This window comes from Netta rufina, assembly GCF_964035555.1.
Source record: "Netta rufina genome assembly, chromosome: 2".
Taxonomy (NCBI): domain Eukaryota; kingdom Metazoa; phylum Chordata; class Aves; order Anseriformes; family Anatidae; genus Netta; species Netta rufina.
In genome coordinates, this window is record NC_140124.1 from 57636105 (window position 1) to 57658285 (window position 22181).

Sequence of the window (22181 nt, forward strand, 5' to 3'; positions counted from 1 at the left end):
CCAGGCTTCAGGAAAACTTCACCAGGAGTGGAACTTCAATGCACAGCATCAGAAATCACTATAAAAGGTTTCTACTCCACGTTATCAAGAAGACATCTATTCTCAGAGGTACATGTAATGATATAAAACAACTCAGTATCTGCTAACATCGCAAGTCTGTTGTCATTCTACTGACAGAACATGAAATGTTGGATTTAAAATATAGAGAGAGTCTACACAACCCTAGTGACATACAGAGCTTTATATTTTGAAGAAAAATTTATAACTATGTGATGGACCTTACGTACAAAATGTACCTTTTCCTACCTTAAGTGTCCACTGAGCCTACACTGCAGATGTAGAAGCGAATGCTTCATCCCTTATGATGCAGAAAGGGAAAGCATTTTACTATCAAAACGTATCTGAAAAGTGTTTCTGCATTGCCTTGGGTTCAACGCAAGGGTGAGCAGAGGAGGTTCTCCAGCCTGCAGTATAGCAGGGATGAGGCAAGGCGAGCCCAAGAGCTCTCTGAGCAGCACTGCGATAGGAGAGGGGAACTCACAACTCTGCCCATTCCTTCTCATCCTCCCATGCACGATGAAGTTCGTGCAGAAAACCCTGATATTAGCTAAGAAAATCAAAGCGTTCACTTGTCAGGCAGCTGTCTCCAGGTGTTTACAGGAGAAACTGGCATTTGATACGAGAAGCCATTTCCCTATTTCACAACTTCAAATGAGAGAGCCAAGTGACTGGAAAACAGCTCTGCCTATCGAAACACCTGCAATGACAGAAAGGTTATCCAATATTTGGCTCTAGGTACACCATTTGCTCCCATCAACTCTGGGAAACTCAGATTTTTGTCCTTCCCAGGTTCCCTGTTAATAACTTTCCAGTCAGAAGGCTCACCCAGCCTGCCTGCATTTCTTCATTTGGAAGTGCAGGGAAAGAGAACAATGAAATAGTCTTAGAAAGCGGATGGCTGAATTGTAATCCATAAAGCACTCTCTGTAACAATAAGCAAGAGACCGGGCAAACTTCTTCCTGGAACAGAGCACAGGAATCCCGCTAGCACAGCAGAAAGCGCACTGTCTCACCACACGCAGGGGTATTTTGCAGCATAAGGTAAAATTATTCAAAAAATTTTAATCGTATGATGAACTTAAGCAAAACTAGTAGGATATGGTCTGGGTGAACCCTGTGAGGATTGTAACGCAAGGGCAAACTCAGAGCGCAGATCTGCCCCTCGCATTGGCTCTGATTTCCCTGGAGTCCCTCTTGGTGAGGAATCAGCTCAGCAAAGCTTTGAAGATCTCTGAGGCCACCCAAGAATCCCCCATCCTTATGCACTTAGTAGAGCAGGTTGCAAACTACTTGTTTTCCCTCCCCTGTCACAGTGACTTCAGTGACAATTTCACCCAAGTTCTGCCGGAACGAGCTCTTCAGAGGTTCGCTCTGCTCCAGAGGACCGCTACCAGCACCACCAGCACCCAGAAGCACAGTGTCCCGTAGTGTTTTTCTGTTAGATACTCACGTTTATGACGAAAGGGATGCTCTTTCCTGTCAGTTCCACAAACCTACCTTTCTGCCTACGAACAAATACAAGCCACTGGCAAGCCCTAGCAGCGCAATAAAACCCTTGCTCCCTGAGCAACACAGGTCTTTGAATGACTCCAAATTACCTCGGTGACCTCTGTGCCCTGGCCGGAGATGGGTCTCAAAGCCCTCACAGGAAAAGGGAATCTGTTTCTTCAAAGGTGTCGACTTGTGGTCACTCAGATAGTCGGCCACAAGCACGAGATGACAAATTGGGAAACAAAGCAAAGCACACAAAGAGCTAACGCAAAATCAAACCATTTGTGCATCAGGTTAAGGAACTGCTCTTAGTCCCAAAAAGTTATTTATTTATCCTAGAGAGGAGAGCATTTTACAAATCCGTCACCCGGGCGTGACAGCTCTTCTTTGTACTCTTTGTGGCAGCAGCCAGACCATGATAAAAAGTATTACTTCTCAGTGACAAAATTCCCATCAATTTCAAAGGGAAATGTGCTCCCATTCCCTCTTATTGTAATTGTTCTCCAAATTATGGACAAAAATCTTTGTATGCATTTCATTACTTCTAACCATTTAGTCTAGAGGCAGAAGCAGCAGCAGTTCAGAGGTTCTCACACTCCCCTCACCACCCCTGTTTAGGCCACCAGCCGTCTCACACAGTCTCACCTTTGGCAAAACAAGGGCAGCCAGGACGCAGCTCATGCAGGCAGAGTCCAGGTGGCGGCCAAGAACCAGGCGGCTCCTGGTCCTTCGTTTTCGGATGCCCCATTTCAAGTAGTGAAGGTCTCTTCCCTAGGGCACTTGGCAAAGCTGCTGCCGTGACTTGGCCAACCGTGGTGCCCCAGCGCCTCTCTGCTGTGCATCAGAACCAAGTTTGACAAGAAAACCACGAACCAAAAAGACGGTGGTCACATTTCTGGTAAAAGCATTGCCCTGATTTTTCTCTGTCTACTCGCTTTCTCTGTAGATTCCCTTAGGTGAGGGCATTTCTGCTGTGCTGAGAGAGTGCACATCGCTCTGAGGTTGCATAAAGAGCTGCGACCGGTAGCCTGCCACGATGCGCTTATACACGTGGTTGAAACAAACAATAAATAAAAGAGAAAGACATACAGGTTTTAAATATAGGTTTCCATTAAAAGCATTACAAAGACAACTTCTCTCATTTTGAAGACAAAGAAAAAATTCACTTCTACTGAAAAAAAAAAATAATTAAAAATCACCCCTTTGCAAGTAACTTTAATGAGGGAAGGTGCAGGGGAGGGAGGGAGAGAGGACGCGGAGAACTAGCAAGTGTTCAAAAGGGCAGATGCCCACCATCTCGGTCATTCTGCAGTGGCACCTTCTTCTCACACAGTCAGGTCAGAGCGCCACAGAGTCCTCACGTGGAGGATTTCACCACCTGCTCGTAGGGGGGAGGCGGTGTGTTGCAGTAGGAAGGTGGGGGCGGGTAAACCGGGTTTCCCTGTGGGGAGTTGGGCTGGACGTGGAAAGCCATAGCCATGGGATTCATCACAGGTCCACCTGGATCTGTGTAGTACGGCACTCCAGGCTGTTGTGACCCTGGAAGAAAGAAAGGGAGAGAAAAGGTGTCAGCAGCAGCAGCAACGTCAGGCAGCAGTCATGCTCCTCTGGGGGCAGGAGAGACACAGGAGAGACCATGCAGCTGTGCTCTGCGCGCTCACAGAAGCCTTCTCCAAGTGTTCACCAGACCAAGGACACGGAGCCATGCTTCTCCCATTCCAGGGAGGACCCAGACTGGCAGGACTACATTGACGTCTCGAGATTTCACCAAAAAGGTTCAATTTTGCAAGCCCTGGAAAGAACTCGGTGAAGCGAAGGGCACCGCTGCCCCAGCAAAATGCCATTTGAAAGGGAGCCCGGCTTGGTTCTCCAGAGAGAAAGCCGTCATGCCTACAGAAAGGACTCTCAGATGGACCAAAAGGGGGCTCCCGTTGCACCTCCCGACTCAGGTGGAAAGTTTTCTGAGACAAAGAGGTCTTCAGAGATAATTTTCTAACATCCTGGGTTCTCCTGTACGTCAGAGCACATCTCAAACTGGCCCATTTCCCCCTAAGGCAGGATGTGGCTAAGGAGCAAACACGTACAAAGCAGCAGTCTGAGCTGAAGCCAATTACGGCTGGCTAACAAAATGGGACAATGTTGTTCAGCACAGATTAAATTTAGGAAACGACAGCGGAGCCTGCAGGGACAAGGAGCGGAAACTTACAATCAAACACTAAATTCCTTCATCGTGACACATGAGGAGTAACAGAGGGCGCTGCCGTGAGGAGTGATGGAAATGGCACGTAACCCTCCTCAGACATCACACTGTCCAGTGGACGACTACCGAATGTAATTTTGGCAATTAAAGTCACAGAGCGCCTCTATCTCAATATGCTAATTGGTTTCCCTTTCTTCCTCTCTGTCTCTTTAAATAAGGCTGGACTGGAAGTGTATATCTATATATTATGACTGAGCAATGCACTTTCTTCTTTCGGTAGTAGTCTGTCTCTTTCCTATAATGAAACAGCCTCTAAGGGATTTTCAACTCAATCCTTCATCTTCATGACTTGCTGACTCTAGGACTCGGTATTGCCACAGAAGGAGCACAGCATCTCGAAGCTTTAGGCATCCTTCAGTACTTTAAGCATTCAGGAGGGACTTACGTAGCGCATCCGAAAATGCACCCGTACAATGTTAAGATCAGATTGTCCCAGCCATAATGCCCACAGATGCAGCTAATCCCAGAGCCTGGAGTCTGGCTCAGGAGTGTTTTTTTGGATGCTTATCAGCAAAGAGGACAGAAAGCAGATCGTGAATACAGTTATTTCCTTCTTAACAAGAAGGATTTTTTTCCTTTTGCCTATGTGAGCAAAAAAGGCTGCTCCACAGCCTCTCTTCCTTTGCTGTGGAGATGAGAAACCCCTGTCCTGCTTCCACCCGGCGTTGGCACGCAGCTGCAGGAGAGCCAGGCTGGGAAAAGGACCCACGTCCTCCTTCTCCAGAGTCTGTGCATCCTCTTAGCACAGAGCACTTTTTCTTAAGCTTTTTTGTTTAAAACTGAAATCCTGCTCAGCTCTGCAGTTTCCAGGTGCACAGGGAGAAAAAAGAAAAAAGAGGTAAGGTAGCTAGCTTGCTGCACTCTGGTTTGTTTGTTCTGTTTGTTTTTGTTTGGTTGTTTTTTAAGAAAAACTGGTGTTTTCAAACCCAGCGTTTTCACTGCATTTCTGCACCACCAGCTGTCCCTCAGAGCACACAAACCCAAAGAGGAAGCCATGAACTAGGGCACACGCAGTACCGGATCACAGCAGAGACAGCAAGGTGGTGCAGGAATTCAGGAAAGGCAGGACAGAAAGCGAGGAGCAGGGAAAGCACTTGGGATTGCTGAGAGGCTGCCTCCAAGTTCAGCAAAACAAGTACAAAAAAAAGTTTTGGTGGGCTTAGCTCAGATCCCAAAGCTTTAAGAAACGGCAACAGCAATCTGGAAGTAGGTGGCACAAGCAAGCTACCAAAGGTCTGGTGCTTATTTTATGTTTGCCCACAATTTGTATTCCATGAGGTGTCATAAAAAACCAAAAACATGTTCTAAAATTAAATCTGGCATTCACCAATCCAGCCAAAGATGCTCCTTGTTTACATAATCTTGGAGTTATTTTTCAGGCTTAAAAATATCCCTTAGTTAGTTTCGTTCCCCGCCTCCAAACCTCCACTGCTGAAAAATAAATACTCTCTGGGGAAACGCGTGGAAAGCAGAAAAACAGATGCTGAATGGATGCTTTCCAAAAACAAAACAAAACAAAAACTTGGGATTTAAAAAAAAAAATAAAAATGATTAGAGTGATAGTTTGTGTCTGTAACATCTCTTTACCCATTTAGACCTGTGACAGAGAGGGAGAGGTGCATGTCTGTGCGCACACACTTAGGAATGCAAGGAAGAGCATTGCAAAAATCTGTACAAGGCATGCGCGTGTCCAACAGCACACATGATGGAGGGGAGAGCCTGAATGCTCCACCTCTGTACAGTGGTCATAGTCACAGCTCGCTAAAATGGTTTCTGTGACACTTTTCTAAGGAGGTTGTCTGGTGTGGCACAGAGATGGAACGGATCAGAAAATGATTTTTAACAAAGAAGTTAGAGGCAGCAAATTTCCAGAGAGATCTCCCTCTTCAGTGCAAAATACTCACTTGTATTTCCACTTCCAAGGCAGTGTGAAACAAAAACAAATTGCCAGTTCCCAAAAACTTGTCAGAAAAGGTTGTTATCCTCTGGCTTCAGCTCGCTCTAATATATCTTGTGACAAAATGACAGCCCAGGAGGAAAAGTGCCATTGTACCGAGCAAGCCTGCATATGTGTGCTTTCACAGGCAAGTGTGAGCACTGTCTTTTGCCATCAGGAGAGTGGTTAAAGATGTCTTGGCTTGGCCTTGCTGAGACTGGGAAAAGGCAAGCACCTGAAGGTGCATTCAGGCGTAACCTCAGCACTGCGCATCTTCCAGCTGGAGGCAGCTGGATTTAAATGCTCCCACCAGGTACAGACGTCTTCTGCTTACAGCTGGGTCTTAACTCTGCAGGATTCTGCCAAGCGGGGCTCCCTAACAGCCAGAGGGTAAGACCTAAGAAGCTTAGAAAGAGTCCTGCCAGAGAAGCCAGCCCTGTACAGGTCCTCCTGCTGCTCACAGCCACAACTGACCAGCGAGCAATCGCACTGACAAAGGCAGAACGTTGCCACAAAAAACCTCGCACAGAACATGGAAGGCAAATCAAAAAGAGACTTGCAATACTGCCAGACCACAGAAGAATAACATTGGGCTTTCCTTCACCCCTGCCAAATGTTACTAACTATATTTAAAACTCTTTTTTCATATTCCTCGTATGAAGAAAATGTCACTGCTGATTTTGGCTACCTGTCATCTTGTCTACACTGCAAAGTGAGCACTTGCCATCCCATTCATGGGTATGCTGCTGTAAAGATGCTAGGAACCGTAATGGGAGGGAACTGAAAGTCCCGTTATCCTGGGCTTCAAAATACTGTTGCACACCGCTGCTGCACGATGCCTTTTGGAAGGCAGAACTTCATTCATCAGAGGAGGTGGCCGAGTGGTTTAGTGCTGGGCAATTCCTTGCCCAAATCCCCCAGTTTTCAAAAAGCAAACCCACCCACCCACTCCCAGAGGAAAACAAACAAACAAATGAACAAAAACCAACCCATGCTATTTCTAATGCCTTGGCAAATGTGAGATATTAATGGAATTTGTTAAGCGAGCAGTCTCTGACCTGATGCAGTGTTGACTGGTTGTCTGGTGTAAGACACATTAAAAGTAGGTTCTTCTACTAGTGGAGGAGGGTACATCCGCCTTCGGATAAAGAAACCAGCTCCACAGCAGAACAAAACTCCCATCATCAAAAGGAACCTAGGCAAAGAGAGGAAGGAGGTCAAAACCTACCTGCATTCCAACAGAGTTTGTTCACCGAACAAAGCAGAGTGCCGCCTGTCAGCCATCAACCTCTGGGTTTCTTAAATCACACAATCATTTAGGTTGCACAGCTTGGCTGTAGGGAGCAGACCTATGGCATTTGAGATCACCACATCTTGGGGTACTTTTGGACATACTGTGGACATTTCTTGCATTTTATATTACTGTTTAACCTTTGCTGGCATAAAAAACACAAATCTGAACCTGAAACGCCCTTGACCTTTTGGGATGTTCAGGTTTATATCTGGCCTTTGTTACTGGATAGTTAAAGTGAAATTCCACGTCTGTACAGACACAAACTGCGCATCTTGGACCCACCTCTTAACTCTCACAGCACCCAGGCTGGCCAGTAGGTTTGGGGTGGGGAGGTCTGCTGTAGGAGCAGGAATGTTACCCTGCAGCTGCTCCTAAAAGAAGATTCTTAGATGTTCCTAAATGAGTAACACTGTAATTTTGTCTCCCATGGGAAACAGGGTAACTGACATTTCAGTTCAAGAAAGAAGACCAAAGCATCGAGCAGTGAAAACCACAGGTTTTGTTTTGTGCTTCCCAGACAGCATAGACATTGCTAAAGAAAAGGACATTGTTTTGCTTCAGTTCTCCTCAGCTCCTTTTCCAACCTGACCACGGCTTCCTCATCATTCTCCTGCCCTGATGCTGTGAAAACAGGCGTATGCAGCAAGGGCACATCAGGAGATTTTGTTCTTAAGAGTACTTTAATTCAGTGACTTTCCCTATCTTTTTCTGATTAGTTATCTGATGCGGTAGTGACTGAGGCAAGTTCCAGTAAACCTAAATGGGTCTTCGACTTTCATTGCCACCTCATTTCCTTTATTCTCAGGGCCCTTTTCTGGAAAACAATAAAACTGCACTCTTTTGGAAAGGTTGGAGGCAAGAAGAGCATTTTTGTATTTATTTTTTCTGCCTAAGTTGGCCGCAGGCAAGCCTACACGCCACACTTATCTCCTCTGGAGCACTCCCAGAGGCCTGAGAGGAACTGTGACACTGCGTGACAGTGGGAGATATTTTATGCAAAGGGTCAAATTCTGTTCTTGTTTCTACAGTGGACACAAGAGCAGAATGAGGTCCTGTTTCCCTGAGCCAAAATTAATGCGTTCCTTTTTGGCTGCATTCCTGCAAAGGATTTGCTCTGAACAGAAAAAGCAGAGATTTACGACGTCACTCTAGGGATTCAGATGCAGAACTCCTCAGTTATATCACTAAGGATTGCACACCGAAATCCCACAGTCTGCTTTGGGAAATCTCTGTATTATATCAGGCTTCTGTTTTTCAGTGGTTATTCATTTCAATTTTGAAGGCTTTTTTTTAAGCAGTCTTCAAATTCTATATAAAAATTCCTAAAGCCAGGTTTTCTCTGAGAGCTTGTGCTTTCCCTCTACTGTAATGAGAAGGTTTTATTCAGGTGTTTTCTTAAATTCCTCTCTACAAAGAATTTACCTTATTTTTTCATTATGCATATAAAAGTGATTAGTTTAAGCTTTATCCAGATTACTGAGCTGCTGATTTCACAAGCTCAAATCTTTCTGCCTTCTTCTCCCTTGCTGTCATCTCCAGTAAAATCCTCACAGCCATAAATGTACTACTCTTTCCTTTTAATTGAAGCCTCAATTCATCAGGCAAGACTTTCTTAAACCCTGCATAAGCACACAACTCTCCTTATGAAATTCCCTTTTAAAACTCAGTGCCCAACAAAACTGGACAAATGCTGCCATTTGGAAGGAGCTGGGATGGGTGTAAGGACAAATACGAGACCCCTGCCTGGACAGCCCAACAGGATGCAGAAACAGGAAAGGCCAACCTGAAACAAGTAGCCTCCTTTTCCAGTATTTTCTCACTGCTTATCAGATAAACACTTCTTTATTATTACTGGGGGCATCAAGAGGACTCCATAAGCAAAAAAATAAAGTCCTTGCATTTATGCACACACATACACATTACCACGTACTTGTAACTATTTTAAAATACTGGGGCTGGCAATACCCTGATTCATGTCCTACAAACACAACAGGAGAACACTGGGAACATTAAAATCAAAATTTAGCTGTGACCTACCAAAAATACCATAGTCGCTGGATAGAGAGAGCTCTTACACAGCATCTTGAACCACAGCAATCCTCATAGGAGCGACATCTGCACAGGAAAAAAGAGAAAAGGATGTTAGGGGAGTGGCTGTCACTCAGAGCAAAACAAACAGCACCAGATCAGACAGGGGAAGGGAATATAAACTCAACATAAAACTTCCAGCAAATTCAGTTGTTTTAAATTAACTCTACGGAGCTTAAACACGAGCAGAGAGGAGTCCCTGACTCAGATGCTGCTAGCCCCCCTGCCAGAAGCTTTATTTACAACATCACTGCGAGCCTGGGAGGCAAAACCTGCAACTGCTGCCCTGCTGGCACAAAGCACAGCTGGGGCTCTTGCTAAGGACAGGCACCACTGCTTATTTAGGGCTGTGAAGGAGCTAACATCTCAGCCAGTAACCCCTGCCTGATCTGCTCTTGCACCCTGTCCATTTTCCTGGAGTTGCTCCTGGTCCAGGAGGCTGTAGGAATAAGAAAGAATCGGATTGAACCATCACTGTGCACTACACTTGTACCACGGTCCTTACTCCTCAACTGCCACGTAGACATGCTCGCTGGGACTACCACCCCGTGTAGGATCTCAGGGCTACCACCAGGAGAGAAGTCCAGCTGAACTGCTAACAGCAAACTACATGTGGCTGGATAAGGTTGTCACTCACGTGTATATATCCATGGCACGGCGCTACCACAACCCAGAGGCTTTGTACGTGTTATTGAAATTGCCTTCCTATACATTTCTTTCAAAGCTGCCTCCAAAAGCCTGATTTTAGCATTTAATTCTATATAACAGGGCATGCTACAAAGAAAAGTGGTATTACTGCGTTTTGTTTCACAGTAAATGAATGCTGCATACATCAAACATGAATCATTTGGGGTTTTATTCACTGTAACAGATGAGAATTACAAAGTCAAAAAGTGCCAGATCACTCATTCTTCGCACATTGGCAGCATTCAAACACAGAAAACACCAAGTGCAGAAAAAAAACTTCAAGTGTACCATTATTAGCCATTTTAAAGGCATTTTTTTGGTTTCCAGAAGTTGCAGCAGACTGCAGCTGCCAACAACTCCCATTATTTCAGTAGGCTTTCCTCCAACAAGGCATTGCAAATTAATATTTCATACGGAATGGAACAGCTTTAAAAAATACTATAGCACCAGCCACTGCAAGCACAAGGCACAGCTTCACTCACACCAGAGCCAGCACACAGGTTAACAGCAGCCACCTCTGAAAAATTTCTATGGTAATTGCCATTTCCAAACCAAGGAAACGTGCTGCATGTTTAGCAGGATAAGGGACAGAGATAACACAGAAACCATGGGATGCGACAGACTTGGATGAAAATATTCAGATTATCCACACACCAAAGGAAAAGAGATGGGTATCACAACTGGATCGATCTTTTTAAGGGTGGTTACGTCTGTATGTTCAATGAACACATTTCATTAAGCATCCAGGTTTGGGAAAATTTGCCCAACTAGATAACTGTGCTCCCATACTCGTATGCAAAGCTAAAAAAACAGTTGGGTAATCGTACAGACATTTACACAGTTACATGCTCAATTAACACACCTCCACTCAGAAAATTCATCAAGTCTCACAGGCTTCAGCCTGTAATTGGGGCAGAGGAGGAGGATCTACGGATACATAATCTTCTGATGCCAGGCAGGCAGGATTTCTTCCAGTAAGCCTAAGGATCTGATACTTTGGTCAGCACAGCGAGGTCCACTCTTATGTTCAGACACCCAGTTTGGCATTTGAGCACAGTAACCTGCTAATACCAGAGAAGAAAACACCCACTTTGCTGTCCCTGAACCAAAAAGCATCCCAATTGCCAACATTTCTTCTTTGAAGTTCGCCAGGACCCTAACAACTGCTCATACTGAAAACTACCAGATATCGGAAAACTACCAACAAGACTTTGCAAGGCAACATTAACTTAGAGCCTGAACTGGGCGCAGAAATGAAGCCTTCTGCCATGCTCCCCACACAGATGGTCCCAGCGGGAGCTGTGAAGACAAGCCCTCAGTGCGCTGACAGGATCGGGCCTTACAAAATGGCGGGGCAGCCCCTGCCTCCTGCTAAAACAGCGGTGACGGTAACCCTGACGCTCTTAACCACACCAACAGCTGTTAATCCACACCACTGAGCACTTGCCCTTTTGCTGATGCTGCAGAGCAAGGACTTTCAAGGCGCTTTGGGCCAGAAAAGCAGGGGAAACGGCCTGTAAATCCTGCCAGAAGGATGGAGCTGGAGGTCTACTGTGTGGGGCAGCTGTGCTGGTATCTAAAAACACTTCTCACCGATTCCTGACACTCCGCATTTCAAAAGAGTGAGCCATGCTCTTCTGATCTGTGAAAGACAGGGAATGAGCTCCCAGAATCACCAGGGGACTGCCCTCTTGTAGCCCTTCTTCAGACAACTGAGACCCCAAAATCGAAGGGTTTAGGGCATGTGAGCACTCTGCACCTCAGCCTCCACACACGCACCTCACCACAGCACCTCAAGGGACAGGGAGCAGATGCTCTTCTGTCTAACTTGAAAGCCCCAAAAATAATTTTCCAGATCAAGCCAAGCCCCAAGAGCTTTGCTTTTATTAGACTTCAACTAAAATCCAGAGTCTGGGAGACGACACATACTCCTCCCCTCCCCCTACCTTGCTTATTTTGCATCTGTTTTCTCTAGAGCAAGAAGGGATGGGAAAAGGCTATTTTAAAAATCTGTAATTATGGTCGTTCCAACAATGAATATTAAAAATAGCATGAGTGTAGTACCTGAATTGACTTTTCACTCTTAATCTCTAAATTATCTAGGCTATAAGTCAGCACCATTTTTAAAGTGTCAATGTCTTCAATTTTCTTCCTGCAAAAGAAGAGGGAGGTACCAGCTGGAAGGCAGAAAGGCTCAACTGCTGAATGTTTATGAAGCTCTGGAGACCACTGAATGGCAAACAAACAGGCCATCAAAAAGGAATTTTGTCTCCTACACAGATGACTGCATTTTCAAATGGTTGAAAATGAGATGCAAAAGATAGAGGAGTCTCTCCCTATGGCTGTGTTTAGAGTAAGCCCATTTTGTAATAGCCAATACGCTTTCCAAGGCAACTCATCCAAGGCTAAGCATTGTGTTTCCTGGGTTGATCTGTGAAGCTAAACCAGTGTCATGACTCAAGGGAAATCTCTTTGAGATCTGACAGAAGTAACACTCGCTTTTTACCTATAACGGCAAGCAAGTGCTTGATGTTTTGAGTCTGTGAGTATGAACACAGGTATGTAGGAGTCCGCAATCGATGGTACCACGATCACAATGTGCTGGCTGTCTGTATTTTCCACCAGTTGGTAGCAGCTGCTCAAACAGACTGGCAGAACAAGCGGCCATTTGCTGCTACCACTGCTCGGGCACCGTTCGAAAGCTCTGCTCGCCTTTTGTTCTTCGTTCAATGAGCTACGAAAAAACAACACAACTTCTGCCAACATTGATCCTAATTACAACAAAATTAACTTACTTATAAAAGCCATTATTATTTGCAGACAAAAGAAGACAATAAAATCAGCTTATTAATGGAGCAACAAACAAGCTTAAGCATAATCAATCTTTGATGTACTATCTCTTACTGCCTGACAGCAAATCCCAGCTGAATTAAGACTTTCACTCGGAAAAAAACACAATGAAGCACACACACATATATTTATTGAATTGATATGCATGTCCTTTAAATTACCCTTGTGCGTTGACTCTGCTTAACAGTGAAGGACTGGTTGTGCCTAGTGCTGGTATACCTTCTGCACAGCAGTCCCAACAGTTACAGCCCCCTGGAACGTCTGTCTGCCTTTCATGCTGGATTAAAATTTTGCTTTGGGGCAATTTTACTCGAAAACAAACAAACAAGCAGAAGAGTTGCTTGGAATTAAAAGAATATTTGTCACGTTTGTCTCTGTCTTCCTTAAACTGGACACATTGGTTATGACAGAATTGCATTCTTGAGGAATGAGCTATACGATCAATCTAAACTGGACTGAGTTCATCCCCTACAGAAGACTACTTTAAAGCCAATTTCCCGCTTTCACACATAAACAATGATCCAAGATCTGCATTTCCCCAGGGCGATGCCTGCATCGTAGATCAAAATTTAATCCATTATGTAGGATAAGACATGATCCACTAGTTGCTTTGCTAATCTGCAACTTCACCAAGCATATGTTCTCTTTTTTAGAAACTGCCCGCACCGTGATTTATGATTTAGAAGGTACATCTTTTCATTCATAATTCAGTGGAGTGAAATGAATGCATCTCCACGTCTAACTGCGTGCATTACTAGCACACTGAGGAACTGCTGTGTCAGGGATCAAAGTTACACTCTGTAAGATCACAGCAACAACCTTTTTACATGTGTTTTCACTTAAATCATGACGCCAAACTTCATTCCTTAACGGACAAGCAAAGCATGAAATTTCACGTGAAGGGTATAGGGTATGACCCAAGCCCCAAAACTAAATCCTGTACTTGCACGTGTTCTGCAGATAACCACTGCTTGATTTAACAATCCAGAAGCTATTTTTTCATTTATACGTGCATCTACATAACCAAACAAGTCCCTTCTTAGCAGAGCTGCTGAAGGAAAGAACTGCATCTAAAAGCAATTCCCTGAACAGCACTTGATGAAAACTGGATAAATTAAAGAGGTAAACACGGATTACAGTCTTTAGTAGACTGTATGGTCGTAGTGGTCTAACTTATTCCCCATCAACACTATCCCTTTAAAATGCAAGCTGTAACATTCCTAGTTTTCCTCTCTAAACTATTTGCATCATATTGTGCCAAAATCTGATTTAACATTAAAGACGTTTGACTAGCAATATCTTTTGGAAGCATATAACAAAATATAAATTGTTAATCCACATGTGGTGGCAGAAAGCCTGCTCTAGACACAGGGAGAGAGGAAGGAAGGGTGAAAGAAAACCACGAAAAACCCACAACCATTAAGTCCTTTAAATACAGTAAACTGCATGATTTCTAACTTGCATCCTGTAGACAAGCCTGACTGTGATTCCAAAAAAGGCTGCATGCCAGTGATAAGTTAAATGATTGCTGCATCATTTATGACCCCTTGCTAGAACCAAGAGTTAAATATAAGTAACAGAGGGCGTAGCAAGAGACTGAAATTAAGAACATAAGAGAAAGATTTGTGGGACACGTCTAGTAGCATCAGATGAAGCTAAGAAAGTCCCAGCTGTGGTCCTAATACTGGCATAGGCAAAACACCAGAAGGAGATCCACAAGTGTTCATAAGAACTGGAAGGGATAAGCCACTGAGACTGGGTCACCTCCATGCAGACCCTATGCTGGGCCTTCAAATCAGGTCTGCTACTGTTAAACAAATGAAGGCAGACAGCTGAAGTATGCATACGTATTTATTTGTTCAACGACAGGAAAAGAAGTGTGTGTTGTTTTTTGTTTGTTTGTTTTTTAATGTTTTCAAAACAAAGCCGCTGCCTGTACAACTATGGAAATGAAAACCCAGGTTATTGACTAAAGACCAGACAAGTGAAGGAGCTTAGCATTACACATATGGTGGAGAGGTTATCTCAAGGAATCCATTTTTGCTATAGCAGCCCCCACTGAGCATGGAAATTGTTGAGTACGCTCCTGAAAATACAGACTCCAATTCAGGAGTCTCACCCAAGTAACTTTTCGCAGCAAGTCCCAAAGTGGTTTAATCTCTTTCCAGAAAGATGCCACAATGTGAATGCCATATCCCTCCACTGCCATCCACCAAAATGCTTGAGGAACAGCAGCAAGTGCAAAGTCTTTGGCTGGTAGAGCGAAGTGATGGACAACATCTGCTTTCCAGCCTCAGTCTTAGAGCTGGTTGTCTCCCTGGCATAATTTTAATTTGGCTAATTTTGAGGAAGGAGACAACCTCGTCATAGTTACCTGTAGTCACAGGCTCTCAGCACCCAAAACCATCCATGTTGAGCGTGCTTACACTCATGCTACAAATAAGATACCTTTGACTAGGAGTGATCTATTAAAAAGGTCTTTATCTTACCACCTAATGTTGAGGAGAACCAAAACTTTCAGAGGGATCACAGTAAACCGCAGAAGCAAGCCTACCGCAACCACACCTACATTTGCTATGCAAAGGCATGCACCCTTCCTGATAAGATTTAGGGCCCAAGAAATTGAAACAGATTGAAAATCACTGGTTCAGTAGCTGAGTGCAACAATCTGGTTACCTTTCTGTCAGCCATTGGCTTTGCTTGGGTAAATCACTCTTGTGTTTCTCTTCTTACACATAGCAAAGGTGATCTCTGAGTGCATGTAAGAACAGCATATTTTAATATGTCGGTCTGATTTTGGCTAATATAATTATAAGGAATGTAACTGCTTCATAGATGAAATGCAGCTGGGACCTCAGGGGAACATCTGCACTTGAAGTAAAAAACTGCTGCTGGTAACCAGGGGGGCACTCGAGATAGAGTAAACAGGTACCTGAAATCACCCAGCTCTTAACTAGTTAAAATGTTAAGGCAAAAAGAAGGAAAGGGGCTTTCAGGTAATCTTCTTCTACTGGGTAGAAATAACAGAGACAGAACTGATATTTGCTCAGATTAGATTTCTGTCTGCTTTGGCACAATTAAAATCTCCCACAATGAGACAAGATACTTGACCCCTGTCTTTCACACAAACATGAAAAACAAGAGCAGGCAGCAGATGAAAAATGAGTTATTTCTCACTTCTTTAGGTGAAGAGCTTATAAAACACTATCTCTGTGCAAGAACTCAAGCAGAATACAGTAAAACCTTCCCTACTTCCTATGAGCTGAGAAGTATTTGCTCAGCTGCTCCTACCAAACCAGCCACACCACCAACCTTCTGCTACCCAATGGCTTGGCATATCCTCAGCTCTCTCCTCTTAGACCCCAAGAGGAAAGCCACCCTGCAGAGGGATTTTCTTTTTGTTGTCTGTAAAGGTTGAAAGTCTCCTGGCTTTCTGGCCCCCCCACACACATCTAGCCATTTTCTCTGCTCCTACTGTGGCTCTGGGCTTTATCCACCAGTGGCAGCAGACAGCACCTCAAGCACCTGAGTTTTAACAAGGCTGCAGGCCTTTCTGCAGCAGAACAAAGCAGAGAAACAGCCTAATTTAAGGTTCTAGCCAAAGGAAGACACAGATAAACTGTACCATGACAGGTTTTAATTTTCTGAAGCTGGACATGTAAATTTCTCATACCAGCAGGAACCAGAAGGGCTCATAGTTAACCATCAGGCCCCATATTAAGCACACCATTAGTTCTTCAAATCTCCAACTTCTCCCAGTGGGCCAGCAGCCCTTATTGCACCTAATCCCTTATCTGCTTCAGGAGATTACAAGCAATCTCCTGGCAGAGGGTGACGGGTGTCCAGGAATTTGTATCGGTGTTAAACTCCAACAAAGGGCAGAGCCAACCCTTCTGCTTTGACAAGCCACCACAGGATCAAGCACGGGGAAGGACGTAGGTGCTAATGGCCAGCAGTTAGGTGCTATCGAGTCTTTCAAACTTTTCATCCAACCTCTCCCTGTCCAGAAAGGGTTAGAAACGTCGCGATGACTTTAGGGTCCAGTGCTCCTTGGCGCAGGGGAGCCAGGAGAAATTGCCTCTCCACCGTGCATTAGGGTTCCTCCTGGGACATGGAAGAGTTAGTGCTCTGGGGAACATTTCAAGCCAAACAGCTCCAGCTGGAAACAGAGGCTCACTCAGGATAAGTCACAACTGTGGAAGTACAAGGGAGTAGGACTGCATTTCCTGCTCCACCTAAGGCACTCTGATTTCAGGCCTCACCTCTCCCAGAGGAGTATTCACAAAGAGACAGACTGCCTCCTTTCCCTCCTTCCTCTCTCTTTTTTTTTTTTTCCTCTCAGAATAAGCTGCCTACACGTGGTAAACCTCCAGCTCTGAGTGAGACAAGACGAGACCTTCACATCTCAAATTTGGTCAGTCACCTGCTTGACTGCCTGTGAAGGCAGCGATATTAAATTCCTCACCCCTCAGCAGGAGCCACTCTTACAAGCTAACCTTTTTGGAAATCTGGTAGCCTGACTCACCCTAGGTTGTGCACGGGACAACTGATCCATCAAAGAAAATCCAAGGCTTCTATCCAGTAGGTGGGTGATTACGGTGCTCAGGACTGTAACATCCACAGATTTGTCAACATCAAGGGAATCCAGCGCCTTATTTGAAGTGAGAAGTGTAAGGACATGGACAATTGAAGCTAGCAGTGGTGTTTTGCATCATTACTGTTTAAGACCACACAGGGCTGAGCAACGGTGGTGGGGGTCTGTTGCCTTTATATACATGTAGATGGCCTGATAGTTCCTGCTGCTTTGCTTCAGACAATCCACACACTTTCATTCCTGAGTTGAACTACGTATACAAACAGGCCCTTCCTGTAGCTGCTAAATTGGTAGCCCTGGCCCAAATCCAGGTCTCTGTTTCTGTACTGTGCCAGCCATTCGAGATGCCTGGAATCGTGCAAAAAACTGCTACGCTGCGTCCCCTCTCCCTCCCATGCTGCTTCCCAATCAAATGGAAGAATAAATCAACAGCTAGATTACTGCCCTAAGCACACACCTGCTGACATTTCGTGCAGCTGTAATTGCAATTGGAAAGCTAAGCGTATCATCAGGAAAGCCAACTTAATTAAAAGCAGTAAACACAACAGGATGCGGAGCACAGAACGTAACGCCCATAAAGCAACACAGCCCCTGTCTGGATGGTGGGTTTTTCCCCGTCCTCCTGTACACACTTTGACAGAGGAATTGCTTCCTGAGCTCTCAGAGTAAGGGTGAGAGAGAACTTGTCTATTGTTTCCACCTGGAACATTTTCCAGGCTCTTGGTAAATACAGAACTATTGTTACAGACTGGCCACCAAGTGACTAAGGGCTTACATTCAAAACCCAGATGAATACAACTGTGTGATAAATACAACAAAATTTAATCAGCAGAAGAAGAGAATTACGTGGAAATACACAAGAAATTTATTTCAAAAGCCACAGGGAAAAAAATACAATCAGCTTTCTTCTCTAAAATATGAAAAAGAATGGACTGATCCTATACACTGCAGAACATACGCTTGCAAAGATTATTTATGTTCAATGCATTCATTTTTTAGATTTATAAATTCTTAAATAATTCCAAATGAAATATTAAATAGATAGTTAACATAATTGTGTACATGTGCAGCTGTAAGCTATATGCAGTAAACTACCTGCCATGGCAGCAACATATTAGTCTAAAAATACTGTATTTCTGTCTGCACAGGCTTTTAACATGAATTCAGGTCCTGCATCGGATAACAGGAATTAGGTTACAAGATGACACTCCCCTTCTGTTCTTCACTTTTTGTTGTTGTTGTTGTTGTTGTTGTTCTTTTTTGTTCTTTTCTGGAGGTCTTCCATGTAACAGCACACCAACAACCAGCCAAAACATACTTACACAGCAAGCACATGGCAGAGCTCATCCAACGCAAAAAGTCAGTATTCAAGAGGTGGAACCAGGTGCAGGCTCCAAAGGAGTTTAGGAAACATCACATGCACAAGCTGGGATGATATTTGGAAAGCCAAGCCTCACCTAAAACTGATACTTGCAAGGGACAACAAGAACAGCAAGAAGAGCTCCTGTTCCTACACTAGCAGTGGAAGGAAAAAAACAGGTCAAAAGTATGATCTGGAGGACCATAAAGCAGCCAGACTCATTTCAGCTGCTGGCAAAAAAATAAATTAAAAAAAAAAAAAAGGGACTGAGTCCTCCTGATACATGTTTTTGGGCATAGGAAGGAGAATAAAGTGACTGAAAGCAGTCATCATAGGTAAATTTACCAAGGGTAAATCACACCTGACAAGCCTAAAGGCCTTCTAGGGTAAAACAATGGTATCTGTAGACAAGCCAGAGAGCAGATGTCTCTTACTTTGACCTTAGCAAGGCCTCCCACACTTCAGAGAACAGTGGCCTATGGGCCCCACTCCCCCTGGAGAAGATGCAGTAACCCCTGATGGTAGCACAGAGGCCTGGACTTGTTCTGTTGACAAGTGTGTCGCTGTAATTGGCGATTTGGTGCTCTCACCAAGCCCACAAGATGACACCAAACTTGGGGAGGATCAGGCAGTGAGCTCAAGGGCAGGGCTGCCACTCCAAGACTCGGACTAACTGGAGGAATGACTTGACAGGAACCTCATGAAAATGAGCAAAGACAAACACAAAAGCCTTGCCCGTGGGAAGGATGAACATCCTGCAGGTTGTGGGGCAGATCTACTGGAAAGGCCCAAGGGGATCACGGCACCTAGCAAGCTAAACACAAGCCAGCAGTGTGCCACAGCAGCAATAAGAGAAGATGGCCTCAGGCTTGTCCTGGCGGTGAAGGGTGGGACAACAGCAGAGGATGAATGTACACAAAGGAGGGTCTGACTTAATATGTGGGAAACACACACAAAAAAAACACACTTATTCACCATGAGGACAGGCAGGCAACAGAGTGTACTGCCCAGAGAGGCTGTGCTCTCGCTTTCCTTGGAGGTTTTCCCAAGCCCCAACTGGATGAAGCCCAGGGCAACCTAGTCTGGCCTCATGGCTGACACTGTTTCTGAGGCTGGACTGGAGATCCCCTGAGAGCCCTTCCCATCTGAATTACTCTCCAAATCTCTTGGGCAGAGTTATTCTCCTTTCCTCACTACTTCTCTTACAATATCACATCGTTAAAAACTTCAGCACACAATAATTCACCGGGATGATCTGAAATAATGCTAACTCAGTGCTGGATAACATCACAATCCTGTTCTCCCTTTAAGTCAGCCAATCCCCCTGACTGTGGGGGCCTACTTCACTAACCCGCTGTATTTCCATTCCCCTGAACATGTGCTTACCACTCACACTCAAAAACATTTGTGCTGCTTTATAAATATGCCACAGCGTCTGGAAAGGAAAGGATTAGAAACATGCAGGTTCCAGCATCTGGATTTTATCACTTCATTAGATGTGATGGTAGCTAACAACAGGAGGAAAAATAAACAGAAAAGCCCTGAGGGATTGGTCAGTCATACCTGGAGCACACTTCACCCTGCAGTAAGATACATATTCGTAATTATTCTAATCAAACTACTCCTCATCAGTGAATGTATCTTCAACGCTGCTGGCCTTTGTATCCAGAGGAGAAGATTTGGCAATCTCATGCACTCGCTGTGCTGCGTTCTGTGTCATTATTCGCTGTGTCAAGTCGGAGAAGTATCTCGACGGTCTCCTCTGCCAACTGCCAGCACTTCAACTACATCTAGAACAAGGCTGAGCTAGTTTAAGTGCGGGTAGGACGATGATCCTTGTCGAGAATCAGAGACAAGCCTGTTCTGAACTGCTTCTTGTGCATCCAAACAAGGCGTAGGATCTCATTCGTTCAGCACAGTCATGGATAATTTGACTGTCTTCTTTTCCAAAGGACAAAAATTAGAATTCAATGACTAATTCCTTGCCCAGTTTAATTTGTGTTTACTTATTTTCCCTGACCACAGAAATAAACATTTTGCTGAAGCAAGAGAGAAGTAACCAACTGACAGCATCTCATGACTCGGGCAACTAGTTGGTTAGGTTAAAGAAGTAAATTAAGAGTTCTCTTGGAAATTCTCTGTATCAACAGCCAAGCTGCAGTGTGTCTCTAAAAATCCTGGCACACTTTCATGAAGGCTTCCAGCCTGAAATAAGCTATACCTTAAGTTAACAGATTCACACAGCAGCATTAGAAAACTTGGGAAAATTATCCTCATAATTCCCCATAATTGCCTGAAGAAATAAAAATCTATCTGGAAAAACAAAAAACAAACACATTAAACTATAGCTTATCACTCATTTATGAAGGCTCCAACAATTATGGCCACTGGAAAAATATTAAAGGAGTATCAATACCATTAGCTACTTAGACAGAGAGATAGATGTATGATCACTTCTATAATAGAGACTTCCACCTCTGCCTCAGCTTTTAGTATAGAAAATATAATCAACACATTTCAAGGTTTTGAGCAACACTTGCAACAGCGTTTTCTTTTCAAAATAATTACAGTAGAAGACATGCTGAATTAAAAACACACACACACACACACAATAGAAACCAAACACTCCAGTTACAGAAAAGACAGTTGTCTGCAAATTTTGTCCCCAATCTAGCTGTCTGTCCAGGACACTTATTTTAGCGTTCTGATTTCTTATCACGCTCCTTTTGCTTAGCAGAAACAACCTTATCTCTGGCTTTGGATAGCTGAAGTGGAGGCTTTACAGGGAAGATTATCTCAGCTATTCCGCCACTTAACTTTTATCAGAAGTTCACAACCATTTCATATGAGAGGCCACCTCGGATTTCTGTTACTTTGCGCAAGTTTAAGAAAAGAGGAGCCTTCTAGGAAGAAATGCCTCCCCAGAAGAGATATGGCACGCTGACATGCCAGTCCGGGGAGGCCTTGCCCCAAGTCTACCACAGGAGATCTCTGAACCCACACAGGACTTCCTATTTCCGAGCTGACAAGCTAATCTATTCGTCTGAATACAAAGTGTCTCCAAGAGAGACATGACATACTGTCAGCACGGGCCTGAAACCACAGGGAAATCATTAAGGACTGCACTGCTGGGTGTCATAAGTCTCCCAAGATAGTCTCGAGACCAAAGGACAGACTACATATGTTAACTGGGTGGAAAAAACTTCTGTTACAAAACCAGAGATAAAATGGAATAGAATCTATTATGAACCTGGGTGACTAAATATATCTGCTTCTTATCATTTTCTGGAGCAGCAGCCCGTAAGATAAAATAAAACCCACTTCCCTACAGCACATTCCAGATCTAGGTTTGCACAGAGGAAACACTCAAGATGCAGTTACACATTAGATGCACCAGCTTCAGATGATTTAACATCTAACCACCATATGCTAATGGTGGAGATCCTTTTCATGCGTCCTCCCCCACAAAATGCATAATGCTCCCGCCTTCCCTCCCATTTCACCAGCATTCGCCAGAAACTGTACCAAGCTGATTCAACATTGACTTTAATCTGCTAAAAT

The 22181-nt window shown here is 44.3% G+C and overlaps 1 protein-coding gene across 1 annotated transcript in view; it reads right to left on the reverse strand.

Annotated features, from left to right (window-relative positions):
* Nucleotides 1–2639: 2639 nt before the first annotated feature.
* The window catches only part of VOPP1 (VOPP1 WW domain binding protein), a 59439-nt gene continuing 39897 nt past the window's right edge, over nucleotides 2640–22181 (reverse strand). Inside the window, exons 3-5 of the mRNA XM_084283122.1 lie at nucleotides 9079–9156; nucleotides 6806–6942; nucleotides 2640–3090 (exon numbers count right to left, since the gene is read on the reverse strand). Of these exons, the coding sequence (XP_084139248.1) occupies nucleotides 2909–3090; nucleotides 6806–6942; nucleotides 9079–9156 (397 nt within the window). The 3' untranslated portion in view covers nucleotides 2640–2908. The remainder of the gene's footprint in view (nucleotides 3091–6805; nucleotides 6943–9078; nucleotides 9157–22181) is intronic.